The sequence below is a fragment of the Stegostoma tigrinum genome, chromosome 23, assembly GCF_030684315.1.
Source record: "Stegostoma tigrinum isolate sSteTig4 chromosome 23, sSteTig4.hap1, whole genome shotgun sequence".
Classification (NCBI taxonomy): Eukaryota; Metazoa; Chordata; class Chondrichthyes; order Orectolobiformes; family Stegostomatidae; genus Stegostoma; species Stegostoma tigrinum.
In genome coordinates, this window is record NC_081376.1 from 11,563,695 (window position 1) to 11,578,410 (window position 14,716).

General features: G+C 43.5%; 1 protein-coding gene across 1 annotated transcript in view; it reads right to left on the reverse strand.

The window, feature by feature from the left end:
- Positions 1-14,716, reverse strand: part of LOC125462191 (myosin-16-like) — a 76,380-nt gene that overhangs the window by 39,069 nt on the left and 22,595 nt on the right. Inside the window, exons 11-21 of the mRNA XM_048551886.1 lie at positions 12,653-12,791; positions 10,451-10,569; positions 8,415-8,564; positions 7,964-8,134; positions 7,310-7,486; positions 5,193-5,319; positions 4,355-4,413; positions 4,008-4,095; positions 2,985-3,102; positions 1,914-2,034; positions 863-999 (exon numbers count right to left, since the gene is read on the reverse strand). Coding sequence (XP_048407843.1) covers positions 863-999; positions 1,914-2,034; positions 2,985-3,102; positions 4,008-4,095; positions 4,355-4,413; positions 5,193-5,319; positions 7,310-7,486; positions 7,964-8,134; positions 8,415-8,564; positions 10,451-10,569; positions 12,653-12,791 — 1,406 coding nt within the window. The remainder of the gene's footprint in view (positions 1-862; positions 1,000-1,913; positions 2,035-2,984; positions 3,103-4,007; positions 4,096-4,354; positions 4,414-5,192; positions 5,320-7,309; positions 7,487-7,963; positions 8,135-8,414; positions 8,565-10,450; positions 10,570-12,652; positions 12,792-14,716) is intronic.

Here is a 14,716-nt window from a genome sequence, read left to right on the forward strand (position 1 = left end):
CGTGTGTTAATCATGTGTGCGTCCACACAAAATATACAAATGATGTTGGTGCTTGGCTTTTGAAGAGGGTGAGACAGGCCAGACTGAAGTTGGTGTTTAATTTTAATTGGGTCCCAGGAGGCTGGCCAGGAATTTCCAAGCTATGTTGTGCACAGCTATGTTCTGCACACCAGAAGCATGCGTATTTCACACACACATTTCAATTGTGTTGTTTACACATGTCAATTTCAAATACGTATGCACATGTGGTGATAAGTGTAGTGGCTTTGGAAGAAAACGTGCCTTTAGATCGTTTGTTCTTAAAGTTTACCACCACCTGGGTCTTTCCTTTCCTCAAGTCTGGGCCTGTTGTGAAAAATTGTTGGACATAATTGATAATTATTATTGTACTGTGTGACTACAAGAAGGGAGCCAAATTAAATGGACATTGGTCTTTGTCATGCAATGATAGGTGCCTCCATATTTAACAGGAGACGGTGGCATTGTAGTTACTGGACAAGTAATTCAGAGACTCAGGTGAGTTCAAATCCCACCGGGGCACAAGTAATTCAATTCAATTACTACATCTGGATTGGAAAACTACTTGCTGTAATGGAGACCACAAAATTGCCCTTGATTGTTGTAAACACCTGACTCCAGACTCACAGCAATATAACTGACTTTCTGAAATAGCCTCGCATGCCACTCAGTTCAAAGGCATTGTGGGATGGGCAACTAATTCTAGCCTTGTCAGAGATGCTCACATCCCCATCACAAAAGAATTCAAATTATGGCGTCATGAGACATATTCCTTCAAGGCTACTCACAATACATGGTAAATATTGGATTCATGCCTGAAGTTTTACTGAATGTGGTGTCTCACCTTCTCTCCAGCATCTTTTTGAATTCTATGCGCATCAGCATCCCACGGGAACGACACTGAATCATTGTCATAATCTTTGCCAGTCGCTCATCACGGAAATCCTCTAGCCTAGCCAGAATGCCAGCACGGAAGAAAACCTATGATGTACAAATAAGAGAGGTAAGCCATATAACAAACACTAATAGGAGACTTTGGCCAATCTCCATATCTAACACTGACAAAACGTCAGCATTTCAGCAAAGCAGTCAGCACTAAAATCACTGCAAACATTCCTAAAGAAATACATCCCAAACTTCAGTGAATTCACATTTCTTAGTCTGTTTCTGATCTCATGTGAATCTAGCGGAAATTGATTTGGCAGAAGGCAACTAAGAATGAAATGAACAGAGGAACAGAAGGAATATCTACAGCCTCTCCAGCCTGCTCCTCCAGGAAATCAGATCATTGTTGATCTGTATGTTAACTTCATTTGCCAACTGCAGTTCTATACTGTGATCCTTAGTTTCCTCACCAAATAAAATGTTATCTGTCTCCATGTTGAAATTTCCAATTTACTCCCAGCTCCATCAACTTTTTTGAGGAGTGATTTCTGGATTTCCGCTAGGCATCATGTGACAAAATATTTCCTCATATCATCCCTGTTCAACCAAGCTCTAATTTTAAGATTTTATTCCCTTATAACTTGAACTACTCTAGCAAAGGAAGCAGTTTTATTTTATCTTGAGCCTCAGTTCCTTTAATCAAGCTAAATCTATGACTGGGATTTAAACTTTCTACACTTTAGGATCAATGACAGAGTTACCAGAAGATTATTGGAAAACCTCTTACGTAGTTACAATCGATGCAGAGCAACCAATGGGTGCTCAAAATAGGTATTGGATCTTAGGGAAAAGTGCATTATCAAGTGTCAGTGTAAAATTGAATTAAATGCAGTGTGAAAATATTCATCATTTATACCAAATAAACCAAACTGCTGAACCCTCCTTCCTGCAAAAACCTCTGTGAAAATTTAGAATTCAACAGTGTTCTGTTGCACTTGAAGGCATGTTACCTTAGTGTGTCCAATTTTATATTCATTACTGTCCAGACCGATGGAACCAAGGACCAATTCTGAAGCTTTCTTGTTATCAACAAAACCCTTGGGGATGACGTTAGGGTTCAAGATGTGATACCTAGGCAAAAGAAATTAATGGAATTACAGAAACTTAATGCAAATATATTATGTTTGCAGCTTTTGAACTTGTGTATTTTTCTGGGTTTTTGTTAAATTAGACACAGAAACTGGCTTAAGAGGCACAAACTCCATTCCCTGGTGACTGACCTCATCCCTCTCCCTGGTCATTCCCTAAGGTTGAGCCAGACTATTCACAGCCCTGGCGCCCCAAATGACTCAGAACTGTCCATCCATTCCATCACTAAAACTATAAATTTCCCCCTCTCTGACATTGCCTGTAATAGCCCATGCCTCAGTTAATCTGTAACAGAAAACCTTATCTATGTCAATGGATTCAACCATCCCATTTCTCTTCTGGCTAGCCTCCCACATTGTGCCCTGCAAATTTGAACTCACCAAAAATTCTGCTGCCTGTATCTGAACCTGTTCATCCATCATCTCTGTGTTTGCTGAGCTACAGGAGCTCTCAGTTTAACAATGCCTCAATTTTAAAATTTTCACACCTAGCCTCACTCCTCTTTCTCTCAGCAAGCTCATCCAACTCTACAACTATGTGAGATCTCTGTACTATTCTAACATTGATCTGTTGCACATTTTGATTTTCAATGACCTTACATCGATGACTGTGACTTCAACACAAACTCTGAAGTTCTTCTTCTGAATCCTTCTGATAGTCTTCATTTAAAAGCCATTTTGTTGATGAAGTTTTTGTTTATGTTTCCCAACACTACTTCTTCCTGTGCCCAATTCTGTACTTGATGATGCTCACCTAAAATGTTTTGGGGCAATTTATGCCCAAGTGGGATATAAAAGCAATCCTATAATAAGTACAAGGTGACAATTTATCTTCTGTGAATTTAACTATTTGTGTCAATGTAACAAAAAGCCTTAAACAGTACAGTGTTGGTCACGGTGCGATTGTGTATGAGAAGACAGGGGTATACTTGCCTCTGTTTAAACTCAGCATATTGCAGTCTGTTGGGGAAACCTTTCCTGCAGATACGGATTCCCTCCAGCACACCATTACAGGCCAGCTGGTGGAGGATCAGGCCAGCATCACACACACCTAGGACAAAATGCACACTGGAATTAAATGGACATCATTATTGGTCAATCCTTGATTCACAAACTGGAAAATCACTTCCCATTAACTTCTGTACTACAGAATTCCTCAGCCACAGTTAATCTTGACTTAAATGCAAACTGTTGCCCAGAGACAGAGACTAGTGCAAACATAGAATCCCTACACTGTGGAAGCAGGCCAAGCAAGTCCACAAACTCTCCAAGGAGCATCCCACCTAGATCACCCCCCATCCCTGTAACCTTGCATTTCCCATGGCCAATCCAGCCAGCCGACACATTATGGACAATTCAGCATAGCCCATGCACCCAGCCTGAGCAGCTTTGGACTTTGGGAGGGAACCAACATTGACACAGGGAGAATGTGCAAACCCCATACATACGACCAGTCACGGGATCGAACTGGAATCCTTGGCGCTGTGAGGTAGCGGTGTTAACCACTGAGCCACGGTGAACTCAATGAGTCAATGATGCACAAAGCATTGAAACAATAATAGAATAGCTGGGTTAAAAATGAGCACGAAAGGAATAAGAAGATATATTAGTGTAGGTCGATGATGAAAAGTGAGAGAAGGTTTGTACTGAGTGTAAACACTGGCACAGAACACTTGAGCTGAATGGCTTGTTCTGTGAATATACTATTGTAATAGTCCATAATGCTAGGCCAGTGTCTAAATTTATTTGTTTATGAGAAAAAGAAAATTTTTTTTCAGATTTATCCTTTCTTCAAATGTATCCCCAACTACGAACCCACCAACCCCACCACACACACACAAACACACACAAGCACGCGCGCGCACACACAAACACACACACACACACACACACACACACACACACACACACAATGCAACATGTTAGTGATGTGGTTTTGTAAAGGGTAGCACTCACCTGACTGTTTGTTTTCATTGGGCACAATGCATCGGACAAAGTGGGGAGCTGTGCTGCGCAGGGTGGTCATCAGCTTGTTCAACTGCTCCTGTGAGGTCAAGAATTGGTACTGTAAAGAATTACTGCGATCAACTGAAATCAGACAAGGCGGGAAATGGGGCTGGGGAATCACAAGGAGGTAAAGGTAAAGATAAAGTGTTTAAAATGTGAAGGGAAAAATGAGAAAAAAAGGGAATCAAGAGACAAGCAGCAAACAGCAGAATGGAATGAAGATAAAATAATATAGAAGGAGGAAGAGAGAGAAGGTGTGAGTGGTTTGTGTTGGGGAATCTGTGTGATGGCCTTACCCTGTAGAAGGCAGAAACTGTCATGAAAGATGAGCCTTTCTTCTGCTTTTTACTGCCAGCTGCAAAGAAATAGTTTGCTCAAAATAAACAGTTGCATCCAATAACGGAGAAGTTTTCACAGTAATAGAATCCCTACAGTGTGAAAGCAGGCCATTCAGCCCACAGTGGCCCACCAAACAGCATCCCACCCAGGCCCATCCTCTCTCCATAACCCTGCATTTCCCATGGCCAGTTCATCTAACCTGCACATCTTTGGACTGTGAGAGGAAACCAGACCATCTGAAGGAACCAGGGAGGATGTGCAAACTCCAAACAAACAGTCAGCTGAAGGAGGAAATTGAACCCAGGTCCTTGGCACACTGAGGCAGCAGCACTAACCTCTGAGCCACTGTTCCACACACAAAAACAGAGCTCAATGTTAATTAGTACCTCTCTGCCCAACTGGGATGGGATGTCAAATATCTGGAATGTTTAAGTCGGGCTTAGATCATGTCTATACTTTGAGCTTCTGAGTTTCTCTTCCCCTCTACTTTGATCACTGGCTGTGTTTTTATAAAATGAGTGGCTCTGCCTCGTTCACTTACTGTCACAATTCACTCAATGCAACATATTTACAAATTGTGTCTATATGGGAATCACAACTGAGAAAGACATACAAAGCTGGCTATAGAGGTTCAATCAAAAATCTACCGGCACTGAAGTTGGACCATTAAAATTAAAAAGCACATTTTATAATTGTAGTACTTCTTCTCAACACTTGATGGCACTAGTCTTCACCTTTTGCACATCCCTTTCTGAGACTCACTCGACACATGTCCTTTTGTTTGCCATCACTCACCTGCTGCCTCCTCTTCTTTGAACAGAACAGGGAGCAGAGCCTGGCTAGATTTCTGGAAAAGACCCACTACAGTTTCATTCAAGGGATCCTTGTTCTTTTCCAGCCAACCGTGAGTGTTGTAGCCAACCTGAGGAGGCGAAACGACTGTTAACATATTAACACAGAAAAAAAAAACTTTCACTGGAACCGGAAGTCCCGCTGGCAATTGAAGGCCACGTTTGATGGCAAAATGTCTGAATGTCTGCACTTTGGGGCCTTGAGAGTTCAGACCCTGGGGCTTATCTTTGTGTGTCCCAATAGTCTTCTGGCTGAAATGAGTAGGAAAGGTACTGGCAGGTGTGATGTCAGGGAAACTCAGGATGCTGAAGGTCTGAAGGAAATGGACCCTACCATTGCTCAGATAGAAGGTTCGACAGTCCTTGTGGTTGGGTGGAAGAGGTATGGTAATCTTGGGGCAAGGGGAACACCACTGTTTTCATGCGGTCTCCAGGAGTCTAACCCTGATCCACAAGGAAACCTAAAACAAAAACAAGCGTCTTTTTTGGGCTTCCTCTTTTCCAGACCTTTCCAGCTGTTTGGTCTGATTCAGGTCGTGACTGAGGAAAAGATCATGGGGTCGGCCCATGCAATTCACCTGAGGCATTTGAATTGTCTGCAGTGCTCATGTGATTTTCACTGGGCTGGCAATGTTGAAATTAAAATTTGGACCAATTGCTGTTAAAGATTTGAGGACAGCAACTTAAATCATTCTAAACCAGCATCAGTGCTCTGAGTCAACTTTTAAGTTGGCTGAGATGACAAATATGTTTCTTGTTCTTATTAACTAATATGAGACCTGTTTGTGCACAATATCAACGCATGGAACTCACAGCAATGAGTGACGATTTATGAGAGTAATGTGTCATTGCACTTGGAATCATCATAATAAGTAGCTTCTTGTGTCAGGGTTGGAAAATGTCCAGTCCATGGCCAGGAATGTCATTCATAGAATCCCTACAGTGTGGAAACAGGCCCTTTAGCCCAATAAGTCCACAGTAAACCATCCCCCCATAACCCACCTAATCTACACATCCCTGAACACTTGGGTAATTTAGCATGGCCAATCACATCACATAGCCTGCACACCTTTGGAGTGTGGGAGGAAACCGGAGCTCCCAAAGGAAACCCACGCAGACACGGGGAGAATGTGCAAAATCCACACTGACAGTGTCCCGAGGCTGGAATCAAACACGGGTCCCTGGTCCAGTGCCAAAGCAGTGCTAACCACTGAGCCACCGTGTTTTATTGTGGAATTTTCTTTGACCAGTTTCAGTAAGATTTAAAGAGTGCAATACCTGGATTTATCTAAAGCATGGATACGGCAGGATTGATTTTCCGCTCTGTAAATGACCAGTTCCTCACATGTAGCTGTGGCTGAGGAGGGTTGCTGTGAAAGCTCAGTGTCTGTACTGAGAAGTGGGCTATGGCGGAAACACCTTGCCCTACATTATTTCCCAACTCATTGCAGAGCAGATTGGCAATTAGCTCACTTACAGCTCTAACCAATTTAACCACAGTCCTACACCCTCTGCACCCAAAACAATCCCACCACCACCAAGATAATGGGTGCAGAGGGCACCTTGTGGGATACAGGTGTCGGGGAAAGGAGTAGGGGTATTGGAAGCAAAGGGTAAGAGATGAGGGTCAGCAGCCCTTGCTTTGTCCTAGATCCAGTCTTCGATCACCCACAAGGGACTCCACTTGCCTGAAATGACAGGCTTTCTGAACGGTTACCCAATCAGTTGGCCAACTCTGTCTCCCCCAACCTGAGCGAAAGTAATCACAGCCCAGACAGAATGAGACCCTCATAAAGTAGTACTCATATGAAGTACTCATAAATTGACGACTGAAGGGCCTCAAACAGCGATGAGGGAGAAATGTGGGGGATTTGGGCTTTTGAACACAGACATTAATTCATTAAAAAAAAGGGCAGACTCTTGTCCACCCCTATCATTGCCTAATTACGTTCAATCTCCTCCCTCAGGGCTCTCTGTCTCTGGGCCCATAAGACCGTAACCCCATGTCCTTTTCTGAATTTCAGATGAGCGTCTGCACTTCCTTACGTGTCCAATGCTTACCGTGCCAGCATAGTGAATAATCTCAAAGGTGGCTTGCGATTTGCCTTTGCCACCTTTTGGCTTCAGGAAATTGTTGGACTTTCCCAAATGATTGTCGTACAAGGCAGCCTTGAAGGTTTCATCGGTGGCCTTGGGGAACACACATTGCTCCTCCAGGATGGAGAAGATACCCATGGGCTGGAAACAAACAGCAGACATAATGTCACTGTAATAAGCTGAAAATGTACATTCACCACCAATCCAAGTGTATTAGTGAAAGCAGCAATGTTTGTGCCATCTGAATCAAACTCTGAATAGGGATAAGATTACAAACAACAGCTTCCTTTAGTGTGCTGTTTAACTGGAAATCTTCTGCAAAAAGGCCAAGTTGTTATGGGATGTGTTAAATGGCAAATGCCTCAATAGCGTGGGAAAGCGTGCTCCTTCTGCAACATAAGCCCCTGTTCTCCCTTTCCAAAATTTTACTGTTTTCTTTCAGGTTTCCAACATTGAACAAGAACAATTTACATTTATAATAGTACCTTTCATGTCATGAAACATTTCAATGCACTTCAGGGGAGTAATGACGAAACAAATATGACACCAATTTGCAACAGGCTATGTAACATGATTTTTCTTTTGATGTGCTTATATGATTTCTATTAACAGATTTACCTTTTCCAGCAGCTCAATACAAGCTTGTAGATCCATACCAAAGTCAATAAACTCCCAGTGAATCCCTTCTTTCTTATATTCTTCCTGTTCCAGGACGAACATGTGGTGATTGAAAAACTGTTGCAGCTTCTCATTGGTGAAGTTGATGCAAAGTTGCTCAAAGCTATTGAACTGTGAAAGGATAAGAATGGGAGAGATTGAGAAGAAGTTTCTCCCCTATCTTTATGTCTCGTCTCTAATTCATTGGCAGATTAAGTAATAATTCTCTGTACCTGCACAGCCAGAATGAACGTCCTATGCAGTTACAATATAAAGTTTACCTTCAATTATTTTTAAAAAATTAAGAATACATTTTAAAAAAATCTTTTTCTGTCAATCAAAGCCCAAATTGTTACATATTACTTTATCATGTGCAAGAACTTTATAAATTACACATTTATAGGATCTTTACCTCAAAGATCTCAAAGCCAGCAATATCCAGCACTCCTATGAAGTACTGACGCTGTAACTTGGTGTCCAAAGTCTTGTTGATTCTTGCAACCATCCACTTGAACATTTTGTCATAAACAGCCTTCGCAAGGGCTCCGATCGCATTGTAGCACTGAAAAAAAAACACAAAGTTATAACCTTCTTTCAACAATATCATTCTTGATGCTGTGATTCCTGTCAGAGAGCCACCAGAGGTTCAAGGTGGTGTGGGAGTGGGAACGGCTCAGATGGAAATTGATGGAGTTGGAATACTGAGAGTGCTGGGCTTACATCCTGCATTTTGGAGGAAGTTGTGCTCGCTGATCTGTTTCGCACAAACTGGTTGGTAATGCTGGCAAAAACCACGGCAGCTCAGGTGTGAATTCAGAAAGCAGGAGGTCACCTTGAAGATGGTCTTGACACAAAGTTAAGCCCATTGAGCGCCATTGGTGGAGTAGGTTTGAATCTCCAGCAGGAGAAGGGTGTGGGTAGGTTTGAAACCTAAGAAGGGTGGTCCAAGTGTCCTTGTGACAGCTTCAGGAGAACTGAGGTTCTTCCAGGAAAGGAAATGGAAGGACAATGTAAAAAATCTCCATCCCTGAGTCTCTGTTGGCCGTGGCTGCAGTTCCCGCAGGTTTGGTCTAGTGGGGAATGCACCACCTTTCCAGCCTCAGATAGAGCAGGCAGACTAGGGTGCACGCATGTCACCTGAGTTTGGTCTACATCACAAGAAGGCACTGATTAGTTGGACTGGGTGCACTTTCCTGTAAACAATTCAAAGTTACAATAGGCCACATTGGGGTGGGAAAACAGTGGGTTAATCCCCCTCACATCACCTCCTTCTAATGTAACTGTATACTTCTGCCCCACTTTGATTTCAGTCATGATGATGAGGGCAATTAAAATTGAGCCATATCATTCGTCACCCACTTTGAGCTAAGTTAACTGATCTCAGATGGAGAGCTGTAAAACCGGACCCAATCATAGAACCCCTCCAATGCAGAAGGAGGCCATTCAGCCCATCAAGTCTTCACCAACCCTCCAAAGAGCATACCACCCAGACCTAGCCCTTACCATATCCCATAACCCCACATTTCTCATGACTAATCCATCGAGGCTACATATCCCTGAACACTATGGACAATTTTAGCCTGGCCAATTCACCCAACCCGCACATCTTTGGACTGTGGGAGGGAACTGGAACACCCGGAGGAAACCCGAACAGACAGCGGGAGAACGTGCAAACTCCACACAGATAGTCGCCCGAGGGTCAATTTGAACCCAGCTCCCCGACACCGTGAGGCAGCAGCACTAACTGCTGAGCTACTGTGCCAGCCAATCAATGCCCCTCTCCTGCAAAGGGATAAAGCAGCTGGGTGCCTGAGATAGTCTGTTGTGAGAGCAAATGTAGTCAGACTACATCGTGAGTTGAAAAATGTGCTTCTCCGATCTGTAGTCCTGTGGGGCCAGGGCATTTTCAGGTAAATCTACTGATCTCCAACTCATTCCAGTAAGCAGGGTAATGCTCTTGAACTGACAGCATGCCTTCTCCAGTGGTTCCACTGGTGAGGTCTTCACACAACTGAACATTGTAGACAGATACCGTGGGGTTGATTCCCAGCTTTCCCCCAGATCCTTGGTTTCTGCCAGGGATGATCCAATTTAACTCTCCAGTCTCGGGTGAGGGAGGTGAAAGTCAGCCTTATGTTCCCCCGCAATGGACCACCAATGATCCTGGTGGAAAGGGGATACATTGGGTGCGGAGAAGGCAGACTTGTTTCCTTTGCTCCCTGTAGTCAAATACTTTGTCCACACTGTAGCCTTGGCTCGCACAAGGAGAAGGGTCTCTTTAGTGAGCGACTGGGGATTGCTTAGTGTCTGTAAGCTGTGACTCTACAGGATTGAAAACCCTTTAGCAGCTAAGAATTGCAAAAGTGGGCAACATTGTACAGATCTTTGAAATAGCAGAAAGGATTGAAGAATATAGTGATGAAGATGAAATTCAGTATCAGTACTTACTTGATCTATATTCTGACTCTTCTGCACAAACTCATTGCCGACCTTCACCCTTGGCCTGGTGATGCCCTTCTGCAGTTCACCCGAATTGAGAGACATCAAGTGGGAGACTTTGTCAGCCACTGGAAACAGGAAATTGGAAAAAAAATTACACAAAAACAACAGAAACAGCTTTATTTACACAGATTTGAATTTCCAACATTTCCACTTTTAAGGTAGTTGAATTAACATCTTTGCATTCTGATTCATAAACTAAGTTCTGAAGGGTATGTTTACACACTGATGATGGCAGGCCGCTTCTGACCATGTTCTCCAATGAGAAACAGCAAGGGCTTCTATTAACGGGTATCAATTCATTCTGAAGTGGTACTGTAGAAACCGCACGTTAGCTGAAATTTTGGAGTCAATTTGTCTTTGGGCCGCAGGATAGAATTGGCAAAATCGAGTCAGGAGTCCATTGTGTATCTCTTTTAGATGAGGGTTGGAAAAATCAACTCTGGATCCTGCTCCTGATTGACCTTCAATGACCCCTGGTGGAAAATCCCTTGAACAGAAATAAGAGTAGGGAATGATGCAGAACAACTGCCCAAAGTCAAAATTCTTCCCAGATTATTGAAGGGATTATGTGCTTTTCAAACGTACTTTATCCTGATTTATTTGTTGTTGTCATGACAGCTTGGAATCCCGAAATGCTACGGGCATTTTTAGCCCTTAATTTTAACTTTTTTAGAAGGAAGGGCTGATACAGTGTTAAATGACTTGAGGTGTGAATTCAGTTGTTTGCTAGTAAACAATCTTTTGGGATCAATGAAACGTAACATCTAAAATATCAAAGGACTGGACAGTGATCTCCTGTAATAACAAAGATTGGCTGATTGACTGTCGACAGCCCGCTCAACAACAAACCACACCCCCTGTGGATTATGTCTCAAACTGCAGATACAACTGCACCTCCCGGTCACGAACCATTTCCACTCCCCCTCCCAGTCTTTAGATGACACGTCCATCATGGGCCTCCTGCAGTGCCACAATGATGCCACCCGAAGGTTGCAGGATCAGCAACTCATATTCCGCTTGGGAACCCTGCAGCCCAATGGTATCAATGTGGATTTCACAAGCTTCAAAATCTCCCCTTCCCCCACTGCATCCCAAAACCAGCCCAGCTCTTCCCCTCCTCCCACTGCACCACACAACCAGCCCAGCTCTTCCCCTCCACCTACTGCATCCCAAAACCAGCCCAGCCTGTCTCTGCTTTCCTAACCTGTTCTTCCTCTCACCCATCCCTTCCTCCCACCTCAAGCTGCACCTCCATTTCCTACCTACTAACCTCATCCCACCTCCTTGACCTGTCCGTTTTCCCTTGACTGACCTGTCCCCTCCCTACTTCGCAACCTGTACTCTCCTCTCTACCTATCTTCTTTTCTCATCTTCGGTCCGCCTTCCCCTCTCGCCCAATTTATTCCAGTTCCCTCTCCCCATCCCCCTCTCTGATGAAGGGTCTAGGCCCGAAACGTCAGCTTTTGTGCTCCTAAGATGCTGCTTGGCCTGCTGTGTTCATCCAGCTCCACACTTTGTTACCTATAGTGGATTCCTTAACTTTTATCTTTTCAGACTCACCTCCTGTCTCTAATTTGTGTGTATGTGCTGTGTTACCAATTCTTATCAGGTTCAGTAATTAATAAACTCACTCTTTTTGTGTATTCAAGAAAGCCAGGTTAAATTGGCTCTTTTGAAACCATAAATGCAGTTGGTCTGGGAGGAAGTATCTTCAAGATGAACCTTGTTGCAATCACTTGAAGGGGTGGGTGGATAAAGAAGGTGCATCAATTTATCCTTCTTCGCCATGGGCCTTAAAAGTTTGGGGTACCCCATCTGGAACTGTAACAAATTTGGAAGCCTTGCCCAGGGTCTGGTCATGACCTTATAAACTACTTATAGTATCACGTGGGCAATCAGTGCCTACCTAGGGAAGTGACTATTTCAACTGGTTATGTAGTCTGGTGGCGCATTTTTGAATGCCATTTGAAAGGAGGGCATTTGACCTGTTGTTAAGTTTCCATTGATATTATATTCAGTTTTTTGCCGTAAGGGGACCGTATTCTATCACACTCCTAACCTGTGCTTTGGAGGAGTTGGGCAGAATTCGGGCAGTTAGAAGATGAATGCGTGCGATTGGAAAACTGAAACTGAAACCAGGAAATGTACCTTCAGGAGTGTCGACTTCTGCCTGTTCCTCTCTTGGTTTCTGCTTGAACTTCATGTTACCAAAATGCATAATGGCTCCAGTCAGTTTGTAGACATTGAGCTTTTCTTCAGCAGTGAAACCCAGCACATCAAAGGCAAGCTAGTGATCAAACATTGATTGTGATTTTAATTGATTGTTTCATGTGTTGTCTAATTGTAACATAGAAAGAAAAAAGATTCTCAAAACAAAAGCAATCCTAATCTGAGAAACAGAATCATTAGACTGTCTTCCAGAAGCATTAGGACTAGGACTTGAGCTAAAGCAACTCAGATTTTTCCAGATTAAAATGGACCTCAGCACTGGATTCTTAACTATGCCATGTGCCTCTTGTCGATACAGTGTGGAGCTGGAGGAACACAGCAGGTCAGGCAGCATCAGAGGAGCAAGAGAGACGACGTTTCAGACCTAGACCCTTCATCAGGACCGGGGAAGGAAGGGCAGCTGGGAAATAAATAAAGGAAAGAGGTTGGGGGAAGATAGGTGGGGGAAGATAGGTGGGATAGCGATAGGTGGATGCAATGGGGATTGGTCAATGGTAAGGGTGGGGTAGATAGGTGGGGAAAGAGATCGACTGGTAGTGTCAGGTCAAGCAGGCAGGGACGAGAGGGAGGGTTGGACGTGGGATGCGGCCAAGGTTGGTGCCTCCTGCCCAATTTTCTTTACAATCAAAAAGGGAGGGAGACAGAAAGTGGAACAATACAGGCCGATTAACTTAACATTTGCCATAAGGAAAATGCTAGAAGATGTTTTTAAAGATGTTATAGACACTTATAAAATTCTAACAGGACTAGACAGGGTAGATGCAGGGAGGATGGTCCTGATGGTGGGTGTGTCCAGAACTACGGGTTACAATCTAAGAATCTGGGGTAGAGCATTTAGGACGGAGATGACGAGATATTTCTTCACCCAAAGAGTGGTGAGCCTGTGGAATTAATTACCACAGGAAATAGTCGATGCCAAAAAATTGAATTTATTCAGGAGGCAGCTAGATATAGCACATGGGGAAAATGGAATCAAAGGTTATGGGGAGAAAGCAGGGTGAGGCTATTGAGTTGGACAATCAGCTATGGTCGTGATGAATGACGGAGCAGGCTCAAAGGGCCGAATAGCCCCCTGCTCCTGTTTTCTACGTTTCTATGTAAGTTTCTGTGTTCCTATGTTTCAGACACTTAGATAAGTTCCAGGTAATCAGGCAAAGTCAAACTGGTTTTGTGAAAACAGAATTGGAGCATTGGAATTCTTCAAGGAAATAATATCCGTAGTAAATGCAAGAAAATCATTGGATATATTTGTACTCAGAGTTCCACAAGGCATTAGAGAAAGTGCCACATCTAAGGCTATTGTAGGAAGTAAAGGCTAAAAGCTCCAAGCATTGGGCTTGGATAGAAAATTGACTGGGTAACAGGAGGCAGAGAATAGGCAGAAAAGGATTTTTTTTTCTGGTTGGTGGGATGTAACAAGTTGTGTTGCACAGGATTTGGTGCTGGGATTTCAAATTTTCACAAGTTATGTAACTAATTTGGATGGAGGGAAGGGAGATACAAATGCCACATTTTCCACTGACATGAAGATAGATAGGAAAGTAACTCTCAAGAGATTATAAGGAGGTCACATTAAAAATATTGATAGGTTGGCAAAAATGTGGCTAGTGGAGTATTTTGTGACAAAATTGTCCATTTTGACAGGAAGACTGAAAAGGAAGAATATTGTCGAAATGGTGAGAGATTAGATAGCTCCGAGAGGCATAGGGATCTGGGTACCCTAGTGCACAGAGATACAGTAATTACGGGAAGCAGTAAAGGTAATAAAACATCATAACGGGTGGCACAGTGGCTCAGTGGTTAGCACTGCAGCCTCACAGCGCTAGGGACCCGGGTTCGATTCCCGCCTCGGGTGACTCTCTGTGTGGAGTTTGCATATTCTCCCCGTGTCTGTGTGGGTTTCCTCCGGGTGCTCCGGTTTCCTCCCACAGTCCAAACATGTGCAGGCTAGGTAGATCGGCCATGCTAAATTGCCCCTAGTGT